This window comes from Larimichthys crocea, chromosome XXII (assembly GCF_000972845.2).
Source record: "Larimichthys crocea isolate SSNF chromosome XXII, L_crocea_2.0, whole genome shotgun sequence".
Taxonomy (NCBI): Eukaryota; Metazoa; Chordata; class Actinopteri; family Sciaenidae; genus Larimichthys; species Larimichthys crocea.
This window is the reverse complement of record NC_040032.1, coordinates 12,549,000-12,565,276: the sequence shown is the minus strand read 5'-3', so window position 1 is coordinate 12,565,276 and position 16,277 is coordinate 12,549,000. Positions and strand designations below refer to the sequence as shown.

The 16,277-nt window shown below is 40.2% G+C and overlaps 2 protein-coding genes across 2 annotated transcripts in view; both read left to right on the top strand.

Annotated features, from left to right (window-relative positions):
* Nucleotides 1–515: 515 nt before the first annotated feature.
* On the top strand, nucleotides 516–10,133 carry dgat2 (diacylglycerol O-acyltransferase 2). Its single transcript, XM_019255019.2, has 8 exons — nucleotides 516–818; nucleotides 2,562–2,690; nucleotides 2,955–3,062; nucleotides 3,758–3,828; nucleotides 6,376–6,580; nucleotides 7,111–7,285; nucleotides 8,251–8,453; nucleotides 8,584–10,133. Exons 1-8 carry the CDS (start codon nucleotides 779–781, stop codon nucleotides 8,736–8,738), a joined length of 1,086 nt encoding a protein of 361 aa, XP_019110564.2. The 5' UTR covers nucleotides 516–778; the 3' UTR covers nucleotides 8,739–10,133.
* A 2,826-nt stretch (nucleotides 10,134–12,959) lies between these two features.
* The window catches only part of uvrag (UV radiation resistance associated gene), an 81,290-nt gene continuing 77,972 nt past the window's right edge, over nucleotides 12,960–16,277 (top strand). Inside the window, exon 1 of the mRNA XM_010746872.3 lies at nucleotides 12,960–13,280. Within this exon, the coding sequence (XP_010745174.2) occupies nucleotides 13,176–13,280 (105 nt within the window). The 5' untranslated portion in view covers nucleotides 12,960–13,175. The remainder of the gene's footprint in view (nucleotides 13,281–16,277) is intronic.

Sequence of the window (16,277 nt, the reverse complement as noted above, 5' to 3'; positions counted from 1 at the left end):
ATATCACAGAATATTCCCTACGGCAACTGATAGGAAAGTTCAGTTACTTTTCTAGAAAAAATAAAGTGACACCACTATAATTAAACCAAGTAAGAGAAGTCAATATAAGCTCAGTATTATTGTAAATGTGTTGGGGCTGCTGTTTTATTGGGTGAAGCACAAATAAAGTCTAATTGATTGATTGATTGACTGACTGATTGGATTACAAGGCTGTAATTGTATTTATACCTGGCAAATGAGAACAAACCATGAGCGATATACATGTAAGAATTACTTTTTAAAGCATATTATACAAAATAAAAATAACTAAATGTACTTTGTACAGTTGACATCATCACAATATTAAAAAAACGACTACCAGTAATCCAAATAACCAAGATCTGATTGTAAAAATATTTTTCCAAGCCAAAGATTTGGGGTCACCCACACCTGTAAACAGGTGAGGCAGAGTTGGTGCTCAATGCATGTTTTTCTCAGCTGACTCACGTGACTTCACCCATAAATACACAGAGAGAGGCGCAGCGGCGGCACTCAGACTGATCCCGGTCTCCCACCTGCAGACCTCCGCGTTGCTTGAACAGCGAGGACGCCTCTCTTCCAAACTAACCCGTGTTTGTGGCTCCTCCCCGCACTGATTAAATGCCCGCTCGGCTTGTGAGTCTGCTGCAGTTGTAGTGTTGCAGTGTTGACAGAGGAGCTGTAGAGCCCGGGACTCCAGTCATTCTGACAGCAGGGAGGCAAACATCTGAGCACCCTGATTATCCAAGAAGCTCCAGTCATGAAGACCATTCTTGCTGCATACTCGGGCGTTCTTAAAGGTAAGACCTTGATATTTTTTAAATGATGTTTTTTTTTGGTTTGAAAAATGTTAACAGGAGCGACAGCAAGCAAACAAAGTAACAGAGGTGGATAAACAAATCTGACACATGACAGACACACAGCACAGCTCATTTTCATTTGTTTTATTCTGTGTAAAGTAACATGTTGTCCATAAACACAACTTTCATATAAAAGTATGATAATTATCATTATAACAGGCATCTGTTTAGAGGAATGCAGCAGAAAAACTCCAGAAAAAACTTATTTTAAAATCTTATTTTCTAAAATCTAAAAAAATCTTCAAGTCATATGATTCCCGTCATTTTTTTAAAGACACTGCATGCTGCAGATGACACTAAATAAGATGCTTTATAATCAAGTCAGGGAGTTTCTACTGAATATTACTGATCATTATGATTACAGTGTTTGATTTGTGCTCTGTCGCTGTTTTTATCAAGTTTAACAAGTTGGTCAGTTTGATTTATATAGCCCAATATCACAAATCACAATTCACCTCAGTGTTCTTTACACCACACAATGTCCTGAGACCATCAATTCAGATGTGGAAAAACTAAAAAAGTAAATTTTTTTTAAAATGTGGCGACAAATGGATGAAATCTCAAGATGAGCATCAGAGAGGGATCCTGCACGGACGCCAAAGATCTGCGCGTGCACGGTTCAGACCAACAAAAATGCCTCAAACATGCAACCTTTTACATTTTTTTTTCTGCAGTTGAAGTTGACTAAAACTTCCGAAATATGAATTGATTCTTGGAAAATGGATGAACTTTTAAGTGGAAAGGTAGAGAAAGTACTGTATGCTTTGTTGATAAAGTCCTTGATGACACTCTTTTGCTGTGTTGGGTCAGAAATTAGGACTTTTAATAAAAGAAGTGTCTATGAATTGATACTGGTGAAAGCTCAGGAGCCCGTTGATATTCTGCAGTGGCACATTTTTTGTGCTTATCCTTTAAGTCATCTGCAGCTGAGTCAAGCTGATTCATTAGGGCACTTACAAAATCCGTTGGTATAATTTCCTTATACAACATATCAGCCAGAAACTAGAAAGTTTTGGCATGCACATGGTCGGCCTGGTTGCTTCATCATCTGCAGGACCTGATAATGTTTGTGTACCCTCTCTGTCTAGGGACCAGTTTGATCTGGCTCTCAGTGGGAGCTCATACTGTAAGTGGGCAGAATTGGCAATCACCAGTTGTATCTTATCCAATTCTCTTTCCCTCAGTCTCTGGCACCTTTTTAAGAGGTCATAGCATCACAGTTTACAGGTAATACCACCAGCAGCCTGGCGCTGGGTTATTTTCAGTGTACTCCCATGGGATTAGACGACAGTGTTTTTCAAGGAGCGAGGGATCTTCCTTCTTATTGGTTCTCAGTGGTATAAGCTTGACCAGCTTTAGTCTGTCTTAATGTGTCTGTTAGTTTACGCTCCCTCTTCGCACACGGTTTCCTCACATGTCGCAGCGTAGCTTCACATTTATGGACCGTTGACTGAAAAGAGCCGGTGAGTAGCGGACGCTGTGCTGCTGAAATATTGATGCAGGGCCATTTGTTTGCATTATTTCACTGAGCTCTAGGAAATCATTAATCTCTGTGTTGTTTGACATCCACCTTTAGTTTGTTTTATGGTCAGATGTGACTCTTCTTCATCTATTTAAGCTTGAACTAACCTTTAACTCTTTTTTTTATGCTCTGTTTTTTCGTCTTTCCCCCCTCTGCTCCAGGCACCGGCTCTAGCATCCTCTCTGCCCTGCAGGACCTGCCCTCGGCGTTCTGGCCCTGCAGATCCAAGATGGAAAAACATCTGCAGGTCATTTCGGTGCTGCAGTGGGTCATCAGCTTCTTAGCCTTGGGTGAGTGAGTGAGTTTGTGTGTGTGTGTGTGGGTGCTCCTGTGCATTTCACTTAATCTGTAAGAAAGCTAAGAAACTTAGAAGAATTAGCTTGTAGTCTCATTAGTCTCATAACAAGATCAGTTCTGCGAGCTGCAGACACACACTTGTTGCTCACTACTAATTACTCACCTTGCATTGAACAGAATATTTTAGCCTTTCTCCGAATTAAGTAATTCTGTTTCTAAAACTTGATTGTATTGTCTCTTCTCTCCTCTCTTTGTAGGTGCTGCCTGCACTTTGCTGCTGCTCTACATGTTCTGCACTGACTGCTGGGTTATTGCTGCCATGTACATCGCGTGGCTCATCGTTGACTGGAACACCCCAAAGCAAGGCAAGACATTAAAGATGCCTAATATTTGAGTTTTTTAAAATGAATAATTCATTTTTGGGTTTGAAACTGTTCCGCTGATCAATAATTACTGATTAAAATGTTCAAATGGTGCGGCAGCAGATGAATAATGAATAAACTTAGACTTAACCTTTGTATTACCAAAGAATCGTTTATGCAATGATTAGCACAAACAATGATCGCATTATGTTAAGCTCTTAAATGGATCATAACTGGGGGAAAAAAAAGTACTGACTCATGTAACGGGCTGTTTTTTATGAAACGCAACGTCGCCCGTCTATTACTTAACTGAAATACCTCAACAACTGCTGACTGGATTGTTATGCATGGTTTCCAGAGGTTGAATCCGGCTGTGATCCCCTTATGTTTTCCTCAGTGGTCAAGTTCTCGCATTTCTAATTGAACTTTTAACATTGGCTGAATGGATTGGCACAATATTTGGTATTAAAGGATGGAGTATTAGTTTAAGTAATTGATTAACCAAAAATTCATTAGTTCCAGCTGCTTAAATGTGAGGATTAGTGTTAAACTTCCAATTAATGGAAACTCAGCAGTTTGAGTTCACTGGGGTCTGGATGGCCTTCCTACATTATTAATTGCTAATGAAAATTAGTTATTAGCTGCAGCTCAGGTTTTGTCGTCATAAAGTGATTTCTAATCCTTAATGTTCGTGTTAGGTGGGAGGAGGTCATCTTGGGTGAGGAACTGGACGGTGTGGACATATTTCCGAGACTACTTTCCCATCAGGGTAGGTAACTTTGTCAGTTTATTGATGTACCTTTTGGTGATTTATCCAACCTCAGCCATTAAACCTCATGAGGACAGTGGAGGAATGAAGATGTCGAGGTTGACGCCAGTAGAAATGCACCGTGCATCTTTTTACCGTCACACAAAATGTTCTTACTTCTTATAACTCTTGCTTGGCACAGTCAGTACTGTATGATTTGACTATTGATTTCCAGACGTGCACAGGTTTGACATTATAGATAAGCTTATCAGAGGTGGATCGGGTATCAGCTTGTCTCCAAGCTGTTCCTTGTCCCATGTTGATTATGATGAGGGTTTGACGTTGGTGTGGAGTTTTAGACTTTGTCCTACCTGATAGGCTAAGGAGCATTGCTAAGCTTGTTGTCCGCTGCATATTTAAATGAGAGGACAACCCTGCTCCAGGGTGTAGGAGAAAGTGTTATCGCAAACTGGAACTGTACAGTCACGGTACGTGGCTGACCTGTCAGCGACCAGGCCAAAAGTCAAGATTGGAGTGGAAGGATATGAGATGAGATGTATGATTCAGTGAGCAGTCATAGGATTTAATTGAATCGTCACCTTTGTACAGACTAGAGCTAAAACGATTAATCGACGAATAATCAACAAGTCTTTCGATAATAAGTTAATTATTTTATAATTCCTGCTACTCCAATAAGAGGAGTTGCTGCTTTTCTTTGCTTTGCATCATTTTAAGTTGAATATTTGTAGGATTTGATGATGTCGACTAAGACACACACATAATATGATGGATATTTTTCAATATTTTGTGGCATTTTATGACTGATTTTTAATTATTAGCTGTGGGCCTACTTCAAACAGACCCTATCCTTGCAATATCGCTCTCTCGCTCTGTCACGTAAAAGTTGATAATCTCAGTCGCTGAGGTATCTTTAGCTCAGGCTTTCATACAGTTTGATTCCACCATCTCTTTACTTAACCTGTTACCTTTTGATATCAAAGAAAACCTTAACGGCTGACTGTGTTTAAGTGCATAAAATCACGTCAGGGGGGAGAATTTCAAGTCCTACTCTCTGCAGCTGACCTTTGTTCATCACATTGATCTGTACTGTGTGTACTATGGAGCTGTTTGTTTGTCTCAGGAGGTTGATGCGATCATTCTTTTGTCCCCCAGATGCTTGATATCAGCAGACTCTCACATTTCTCATTATATTATTAATATTGCTGCAAGACAAGATAATGCTGTTTTCGCTTTCTGTTATCTCCTAACAGAGTTTAATCAGTAAGTTTAAGTCAGTTAAAGGTGCATTAAAGGATCACTGTATATGATGCAATCAGGTGAATACACCTCTACTGGCTCCTCTCTTTTCAAACATGTGGGAGAACTTAAAGTGGCTGCCAGTTCGATGTAAAATGCTTTTTCTAGAGTCAGTGTTTGGTTTGTTTTTTCTGGGGTAATGAAGTTGCAACATAGCAGACTCCATGGAAGAAGACCCTCTTCTCTCTGTAGATATAAAAGGTTTCATCGATTCTGATATTCAGGTGATCATACCCCAAAAGACAAAACAAAATTCTAGATATTGAATTACATTTCTGCTAATAAATCCCCCCCCCTAAATCTTACAAACTGAACCGTTAAGTGACACTTTACTGTCCTTGAATAACCAAAACATATGGTATGTGTGTTCATGAGCTCATGACTAATGTTCATGTGAGTTGGAAGCGTGGCCAAAGTCTGACCTTAAAATGAAAGTGAGGACTTTAAGGAGTGTGAGGTCAGTTTATGGACGTCTTTGCAAGTCAATAGAAGCTCCATGTCTTTATTGTCCGTCTCCTCTGACTATATGTAGGAGGTGTTAAGCACTGTGTACGTCTCTCTTGCCACCAGCCAGGTGGAGTCCTGTGGTGCTACGGGGATCTTGAATGTGATCTCCTTTTGATAATGTGGTTATGCAACTGTTGTGTTTGACTAGCTTATACCAAGGGAGTTTGTGTACACATTGTGATGGATCTAAGTCTACAGTGCAGAGCGGAGCGCGGTGAAAGTTTCTACGAGATTCTGTAGATCCGTGTTGAGGCTTCAACATGAACCCGAGAGGCTAAAATAATGCTGAACGTTTAAAGTTTTGTGCCTAACATGGATACTGGATCATTATTTTACGACGGAACATGAGCAGACAGGAGAGTCACGTTGGGTTTGAACTGATAAGGATGTCCTAATTTTACTAAAACATAAACTCAGGCTCAACTTTGCATATAATAATTCTAAGTAGAGAAAAAGTAACAAAACTAATACTCATAGTTAAAGGGGTGGCTGCAGTATGCATGTATGGATATAAAATGTGTTATTAGATGTATGTGATAAAGAACACCGTGCTAAACCTAGTGATATTATAGATGAAGAAGTTTAACTAAATGCATTCATTGTTTTAATCATTGTATGCCGAAAACAATAAAAAAAATCCCAAATTTTGAGTGTTATCCAGATTCGGATGATCCCAGTTTGCGTGTGTGCTCCTGACGTGGAAATCAGCCTCACACTGGTCCTCTTTGTGCTATTGTTCCCCAGCTAATTAAAACCCACAACCTGCTGCCCAGTCGAAACTACATTTTTGGCTACCATCCCCACGGCATTTTCTGTTTCGGTGCTTTCTGCAACTTCGGGACAGAGGCCACGGGGTTCTCTAAGAAATTTCCAGGCATCAAGCCGTCTCTTGCGACCCTGGCAGGAAACTTCCGCTTCCCCATCCTTCGGGACTACCTGATGTCTGGAGGTGAGATGATCTGAGAGCAGGCACGGAGTCTTGTAACGTCTGATAAGTATATCTGTAGGAGAACGGACCTTTGTCCTGCCGCTACTGTTTACATCTGCTGATTCTGCAGATTTTTAGAGCCGTTCTGTTCTGAACGGCTGTTTGCTGTTCAGGCCCCATAGATACTGTACGTACATACATACTCAGGTTATTATAGGTTACTATAACAGCCCTCATAGGACTTTCTTTGTGACCTTTTTTGGTCAATCTTCTCTGCAAAATATCTAAAAAAATGTTTTGCACCTGCAGTAGTTCAGAATGTTATTTATAAATCTTTCCTACAATAAAGTAGAGTCTGAAAAGCACCCAGGATTTGAGCAGGTCTAGTAGGAAAACGTCAAAATATTCTGTATAAATTAACAAATCAATGTGAAGACTAAGAATTACAATATATGCACCCAGAATTTGAGCAGATCAGTGTATTTCCTGCTTGTACACTGTTTCTTTACTGCATTCTAATAACTTTCAACATCTTTTTTTTCCCCTGTCAGGGATCTGTCCAGTGAACAGGAACTCCATCGACTACCTGCTGACGCGTAACGGGACGGGAAATGCTGTCGTCATCGTTGTCGGAGGAGCAGCGGAGTCTCTGCAGTGTGCTCCGGGCATGAATTCTGTCACCCTGAAGAACCGTAAAGGTTTCGTGAAGCTGGCCTTACAGAAAGGGTGAGCTGCTGGCTTGCACAGCATTCAGACACAAGGACGCGTGCAGTTTCGGCGACTAAACACAGCCTTGACTGAATTTGTTGTTAAGACGGACGTATCATTATAAGGGCTGTTGTTGCTCACTGGAATTAATAAACTTTAGATTATTACGGCCATAAAATATTTGGTAATGCACCATGTGAGGTCATTTTAAGCTCTCTGCAAGTGCAGTGTTGTCCTTCATCTCTTTATGGCCTGCAGTACCTTTGTTTTTGTTTTTTCCTCAGCTTGTGTGAGCAGGCACTGGGCTGCACTCAGCCATGCATTAATCACCATATCACCTTTTTGTCTTGCTAACCCACACAAGTCTGATCCTCTCTCAAATATAGCTGTGGGTCTCCCTGGGTGAACTTTGTCCAGAAAAGCTTAGACCTTCCTAGAAAACACATGCAGTTATTAACTTAAATCATAATAACTAGGTCAGCATTCCAGCTGAACTAAGCCTAGACTGTGAATTCAGGTCAACAAGTTGTCTGGTAGTCATCTGGTAGAGCACATACCGACGTATCAAAGCTGAGTCCAGGCCCTTAGCTTGATGTCATCTCCTCTGTCTCTCTCCAGTCCTTTTAAGTTGTACTTGTGTAGAGACATACTTTAGATATAAATCATTCACTTCTGTGTGATAGTTGCCAGGGTAGCCATTATAATATGACTATAATATAATAATAAGAATATGCAGACATGAACTTTTGGTCAAATAAATAATGATATAACATGTCTGTGATGTTTAGTGTAATATAAAATAACCTTTTTATTTTAAATGTATTAGATCTCAACCACCAGACACGTCTTTTTATAAATTATATATTTTGCTTGCTTATTTATTCATGTTGTTGCAGACTTCTTTTTTAGAAATCTGTTTGTTAGATTTCTCTGTAGTGGCAATGCTTTTGTTGTTAAAGTTTCCTCCTTTATGTTTCCCTCAGGTCTGACCTGGTTCCAGTTTATTCCTTTGGAGAAAACGAGGCCTACAAGCAGGTGATCTTCGAGGAAGGGACCTACTGGAGATCGCTCCAAAAGAAGTTCCAGAAGATCTTAGGCTTTGCTCCGTGCCTTTTCCATGGACGTGGCCTCTTCTTTGGCAACTCCTGGGGCATCGTGCCTTATAGCAAGCCTATCACGACCATAGGCAAGTTTGTCTACTTCATTGTCAGCAAATTGACGTAGTCTGAATATGTTTTGTCCAACTTCAAGAGTGTATTAATGGTTAACAGATGGTTCTAGATCTTTGTTTTAACCCCTCTTCTGTTCTATTATAGTTGGGGAGCCGATCACTGTGCCAAAAATTGAGGATCCAACTGACGAGATCGTGGATATGTACCATGAAATGTACATCACGTCCCTCCAGTGCCTTTTTGACAAGTACAAGACCCGGTTTGGCCTGAAAGAAACCGACAGCTTGTACATCAACTGAAAGGACGAGGGGGGTGCCCCCGATGAAGCTCTGAATTGTGGCAGAATCTTCAGACGCCTCCGCTGCCCCCTTCCCCACCCTGTCCCCTGTCCCCGTCCAAGTCTTGGTGCCTGGTTTTGGAGTGAAAACTCTACACGTTAGCACATTTGCTACAGAAACCTTTGCTCTCTGCATCGTTAAACACACACACACATGCAAACATAAGCATAGTTCCTTCTCAGGAAAATAGCAGGTTTGAGAGTAGCCACCTCTTCCTGCCGCTGCCATCAGGTTAAATAGTTCTCGCTTGGACAAAGTTACACCAAGTCATACACACACAGAGAAAGTGTGCCTTTTTGTTGTTTCCATTTCTCACTTAAGACCTTAAGAGTTTGGACTTGGTCTTATCAGTGCAGAGGAGGGTAAGTTCCACTAGATGGAGCTGGAAGGTAAACATGCAGGATTTAAATGAAGTGCCAATGTTCATCCATATAATTCTCCCTAAGTGGTTTAGGATAATATTATATGCTAAATGCACAAACAATGCAAATGGAAGCTACCACTTTATTATTGGGATGATAAGCCCAAAGATTAATTGAGCCAAAAAAAACCTATATTGTTCCCACAGTCGCATGTATTTCTACTGTATGAAATCCGAAAGAATTCTACAGGGTGGATTTATATTGTGGACGCACAACACGCGTGTGCCTGTGATTATAGAGTGCCATAAAGTATTAAATGTATTCTATAGAGAGGAAAGAGCCTTTTTTTTTTTTTTTTTTTTTTTAAGTGCCTGTCCCCTCGATGAATATTTCTGATGCACTTTTTGTATTGCTGATTTTCTTCTGAGGTTTTTGTCTCAAGTATAATGTCTCTGATATGAGAATCTCCCCCCGGACAGTCATTGTGCTGCTTGTTTTGATTTCCCTCTCATGTCCTGCTGGCGTCTATGTCTGGATGGGTTTTGTCTACAGGGATTGTGTTGTATCTTCAAGCATGTTGAAAAGTTTTGAGCTGCAGTTGACGGAAAGAAGTTTTTTGTGGGTGAAAATCTTGATGATGATTCCAGTATACCGCTGATCTCTTTTGTAACTATGCCATGGGTGATAATTGAAAAGGAAGGGATTATACCGGGTTTATTGCTGGTATTATGTCATGTCTGAGAGTGTTACTAGTACTTTTGAGAAATAAGAGTATGTAAGTAGAGAATATATCCCGGGAATCATCAAAATAAGTAAGCAAAGTGTGATGTTGATGGGCGTTAAATTATAAGATTGTCATTTGAAGAGCAATGGTTTCACCGTGGTGACGTCTTATAAAGAGCTGTGTAATCCATGTGCAATAAATTTGCAAGGAATGAACGGCATCATCTGTCTGCCAATATTTAAATTAAACTTTTGTATGTTTTCAGAAGGAGATGTGTGTTTTTGTGTCTTGTTTTAGGACACGTTTTTATTTTCTACGACCAAAAATGTTCAAGCTTACTCAACAATGTGTACTTCATTGTCAAGATTAAGCCAAGACCTGTCAGGCTGTTAAAACAATTGTATACCACAGTATCTACAACATTTTAACCTCAGCATTTATCTAAGGGTGCTAAATTTCTTTATGGCTTTACTCAAACACTTCAGGCACACACAACTTAATCCCCCAGAGCTCCCTCTAGGGTAATTCCAAATATTAGCAATCTCAGGATACTATAGTATCTGACAACATGAGAGATCTATATACTCACCCACCTCACAAACATTCAGCTCCATGCTTACCTACTGGTGACATGTCTCCACCTGTCTCCCTACACTGATCATTTATAAAACGTGTGTATTTAGCATTGAGGTTATAGTATGTGATGCATCACATTGTTTTATGACTCCATCAAACAGAAGAATTGCATATAGTTCCACTTTTGGTATCTATTTATCTAGTTTTATGGGTTTTTTTGGGAACAATTTTTGGCTGCAAAACATTTAACTGACTCATCAGTGGGTGATCAAAGTTTGACATTAACAGGACTGAAACTGTAACTGGATTTTTCTTTCAGTGTAAAAATGTGAAAAGTCCAACACTGAAAATTTCAGTTAAAAGAACGGTAACGTTATGAATAAAATGTATTAAAGGTAAAAGAGTTCACTAGCAGAATGGCACCTTTCAGAATATTATATGTTTTTATATTATAGTATTATTATATCATTATGTAATCTACAACAATTCATTACATTTGATGTTGAATTTGATGTTTTGGTTGTTAAATCTTAATCTGCAACCAGTAACCAGTGACTGAAAGTCAATAAAAAGCTTATTTTGTCCATTAACAAGTCTTTTGCCAAAACATGTAGGGGCTGTTTCTAATGCACATAACAGGAAATTCCTGCAATCATTACTCTGCAATGACCCTGTGACCACAACTCCTCTACAGTAGTTGGCTGGTGCTGCCCCCTCATGGTCGCCTAATATTCTGAATTCAGGGTGATGAAGGCTCACAGAAATCAGTAATGTGTGGAGTAAACCCACTGCTGCTCAGATGTAGAGAGGATGAGGATCCAGCAGTGGTAAGGCATAAAATATATTGAATCAAGTACTGAACGTATGTATAATTTTTGTAACTACATTGCATACGATTTTGATTGTACTTGTGTATTTACATGTCACACTGCAGATTCACATCTTACTTACAAAACATATGATCAGTTTATGATTAGACATAGCGGGTTGCTTCTGCAACAATAACTCCAACAACATTACAATGCTGTTTATAAGTTAATACACCAATAATAATAGTAATACAATAATATGATATTACCCAATACATGTGTAGTACTTTTATTTTTGTATACTTTAGGTACATTTTGCTGATAACACTTCTGTACTTTTATAATATATAATACAGTATACTATTATAATGCATTACTTGTAATGGAGTATTTTGACACTGTGGAAACGTTACTTTTATTTAAGTGAAAGTGGGAACTAGCGGCCTCGTGAGATCTTTTTCCTCCCCCTAATGTTACTGTGCTCTGGTGTGCACACATTTGTTGTAAATATACAACAATATTAACCAGATTATTCACAATGAGCCTTGTGTGCAACCTTTGGTCATTGCCTATTGTTTGTGTACTTGCAGATCAGTGACCTATAGTTGATGTGAACCCCTGGGAATGCCCGTATAATATACATCTGAGTTGTTTCCGTCACTTTTTCGCTGCCCAGAGCCTGCCTATGGATCTGAGGGACTGCACCTCTGTAGACATTTTTAAAAAACAACTTATATCTCTTTAGCCTGACTTTTGCCTGGCCATGCTGAGTTTTTATGTCCTGATCACTCCCTGTTACTTTTATCTCTGGTGCTTATTCACTGTTGCAGCTGCAACTGTTCTTAAAATATGTTTTTTACCCTATAGGTCTTAATTTTACTTCTTATTTGTTTCGTTGTTGTAGTTTTATGCTTTTTACTCTTCTTCTAATCTCTAGTTTTTCATGCAACTGCTCTCTTACCTTAGTTTTTTGTCTATTTCTGTTTTTACTCTGCTCTGTGAAGCACTTTGGGCTACAATTCTGCATGAAAGGTGCTATAGAAATAAATAAATAAAGTTGAAGTTGCCTCTGATGGAGACAGGGAGTGAGAAACGGCCTGTGTGTGCACAAATTCGTTGCAAATATACAACATCAACCAGATTATTCTCACTCTTGTGTGCAACATTTGGTCATTGCCTATTGTTTGTGTACTTGCAGATCAGAGACCTGTAGTTGATGTGAACCCCCTGGGAAAGCCTGTATAATACAGTATACATCTCACTTTTTGTGTGCTGCCTCTAATGGAGACAGGGAGTGAGAAACGGCCTGTGTGTGTGTGTGTGTGTGTGTGTGTGTGTGTGTGTGTGTGTGTGTGTGTGTGTGTTTGTGTGTGTGTGTGTTTGTGTGCGTGTGTGTGTGTTTGTTTGTGTGCGTGTTTGTGTGTGTGTTTGTGTGCGTGTGTTTGTGTTTGTGTGTGCGTGCGTGTGTGTTTGTGTGCGTGTGTGTGTGTGTGTGTGTGTGTGCGTGCGCGTGCACATCACCGTTTAACTGTCACCCGCATGTCACGCCGTGTGCTCTGCAACTTCCTGATATTTTGCAGCTTTGACAGATTTCACCCGCCCCGCCCCCACTCGAAGATAAACAGACAAAACAGCCAATAGGAACGCGCCTTTGCGTGACTGACGTTCGTTCCAGCCAATCAGAAGCCTCCTTTTTCCCCCCTTCCTTCCTTCCCGGAGACGGATTTCCAAAGTGCACAGCAGACATAGCTCGTACTTTGTTTACGTCCCGTCGGGTTCGCTGACAGCTGTTGTTGCACGCACATAAACCCCTCCGTGGGTCTGCGTGCATCTTTCGGTGCTCCGTAAACTTTGCACAGAGTGTCCTCTGGATGTCCTGGATGTTTTGTTGAATGACCGGGCGGCCGCTCCGGATGCCGACGGGAGGATGAACCCCATCACCGGTCGGGTTCTCGCCATCCCCGCCGCCTCTGTCACCAACTCTGGAGCTTCGTCCTCTCGAGCCTTACATGTGGAGCTCACGTCCCAGCAGGTAAATACAAAAAAATAAATAAAATACACCTGACAGCGAAGCTGGGGAAGAGGGGGGGCTTGACAGGGTGGAAGGCCGCCTCGGTGTGCAAGTTCACGGCGTCAGTTACAAACGCAACCCCGAGGATCCACCACAGGCCTGCTAGGTAGCTTAGCTTGCAGTTAGTTGGTGAATTAATATAAATAAAAACACAAACGGACAAACTAACACCAGCGAGGCTGACTTTAGGCAAGTTTGAACCCGGCTTCTTCCACCCTATCACCCTATTTAGACGAATACACGTGTTATTTATGCAGTTTTAAGTGTGTATGAAGCTCCTGCTAATGGTAACTTATCCTTAACGGTATGTCAGCACTCAGGTGACACACACACACACACACACACACACAGCTTTTATGACCTTACTGTGCTGTTATATCGTCTCATACAGACATTTTAATGTAAATTTAACTACGTCTAACTCTTTAAACATATATACTCATGCTTATTTAAGCCCTGAGGGTTGTTTGAAGGCTTTACAGAGTCACCTCCATCCATTCATTCATTCATTCATTCATTTGGAGTCATGTCAAAGTGAGCAGATGACAGTTCATACATTAGATGATGCATGCATGTTGTGTGCAGCCTTTAAAGTGAAACACTGGCTGTGTTTGAGCTGCATTAAAACTACACACAGACTCAAAGTGTCTGCAGCATGTCGCTCCACATTCATAATAGATAGATAGATAGATAGATAGATAGATAGATAGATAGATAGATAGATAGATACTTTATTTATCCCAAGCTGGGAAATTACAGTGCAGCAGCAGCATTACACACAGTGACAACAGACAACATAAGAATAACAATATAAAGAACAAACTATACATAATAAAATATCAAAATAGCAAAAGTAAATAAAATATATTGTACAAAAGTATATGCAGCAAATTGGCAGTGTTGATTTGGTGCAAAGTAAGAAAGGAGAAATGTGCAGTAACTGTGAAACTACATGTGCAACTGATCTCCAAATTAGTAAATGACATTAAAATCAGCACAACCTGCAACATGTCTCTGGGTCTTTGCATAATGTGGGTGTCACTGACGCAGCAGAAAGTTCAACCTTCGAACGGACCGGCAGCAGCATCTGCTGAGTGCGACCTGCTCGGTGTAGTAGTTGTACATCGAGGGGGGGAAATGATACGTTATATTGGGGAATGTAGTTTAATTTGATCTAACACCGTTAAGTCTAACTATAGATGGATATTTGTCAATAGACAGAGTGAGCGTTCTTCTTGTCGGATTAAACTTTCGTCCTTTTATACCCAAATTCTAACTTTTAAACAAAAGTCTTCAGGTCACGTACTGTACATAGTTTCTCTCGTTCAGCCACCTCAATAAAAATGCCAAATATGAATGGACCTTTGTGTTGAAAACGTACATTTTGGATGAATTATCTATGGCGAAATTCAATTTCTCTTTTGTTTTATTTCGTCTTATTATGTCGCCAGCAGATAAAAACAAAACAGAGACATTGTTGCTATGAAAATATGACCCTGTAATTTGAAATATCTGACAGCATTTTTAACCGTTAACTCTTATTTTATGTAGTCATGTGTGCTCTCTTACATCATTGATCTGTGACCACGTGGATATCATTGGGCCACAAAGGCTCTGTGTGTAATGTACTGGTCGCATTTACATTTCGGTGATGAGCATTAGATCTTATTTTACTAACTATCTTTCCTGATTGAATTGATTCAGTTTGATTGTGTTCCTCTCCGGCTCTCTAATGAAACATTGAAACATATTTCTGGAAGCTTCAGCAGCAGCTCTCAGTAAAACGCGTTACTATAACACCGTGCATTGAAAGTGCTCCGGCTGCGTGACGTGGGCAAAACCAAACGTCACGTCTTTGTGGAACAAATACGTTAGTGTGTGAGCATCAAAGCACTGTGGGACGGTGGTAGTTAACTCAAATCATTTGTATAATATAATAACAACATATTAATGATATATCAGTATCATACTCGTATATCACCCAGCTCCTCTCTGCTCCAGGGTGCAGGTATCAGAGGGAAACTCTTGAGCTTGCTTAGTTTCACAGGAAATCTCAGGAATTGTAATAATAAAAAAAAAATATGAACATAAAGATGACTTCTTTTTATTATGTCGTACTTGTGTATAAAGTTTAATTTACAGCTGAAAACGAAAGTAGTCGTGTGTTGTTTTATTCCCAAAAGTTACATTTATGACCCTAACCCAATATTTATGATTATTAGCTCAGCTGGCCAAGCTCTCAGTAATAATAGAGGGATTATACAACCCAGTAGCTGACTGCTATCATGAGTTTATTTCTAACCTGAAAGGCCACGTAAAGCTCTTTACTGTTGTGTGTTTGCTTAAGGCGACACACAGAGCTGCTGAAAGCCTGTGTACAGTTTGTTCATGCTATATTTGCCCAGTCTGGATGCTCTTCACCGAGACTATATACATAATTTAAGACTATGCGCGGCGATGGCAGCGATGTGCACCCAGTTACAGCTTGCTAAAACAATGAGGACATGAGTTTGAATATGACGGCTCTAACTTTAAACAAAAGCTTCATCAGTTTGTTGTAAACCAGAGTTTTGATTCAGTTTTTAAGGAAACAGGAGGTCTGTATGTTCTGCTGAGGGCTTGTGATCAGTCACATACCACCATCAAACTAACTTTAACTAATCGTGGTTCCAGCTTTGTTCTCCGTAAAGCCCGACTCAGCACAGTAGGTAGTTTCATTCTACACGAGTTGTCCTCACAACCGTTTCTCTCTGCCTGTGGTCCTCATTAGCCAACCAGAAATATGCTCTGACATTTTTTAAGGGGTGGGTTAAAAGTACCCGCACAGAACAATCAGTGTTTTTGTTTCCGAGGCTCTTAATCTTATAGGGAATCCCATGACTTAGATTTAGTCTCGGTATGGCTGTAGGAGAGAGGTCAGGGGGGCCAAGAGAGGTTGTGTCTGAAGCGGGAACATGT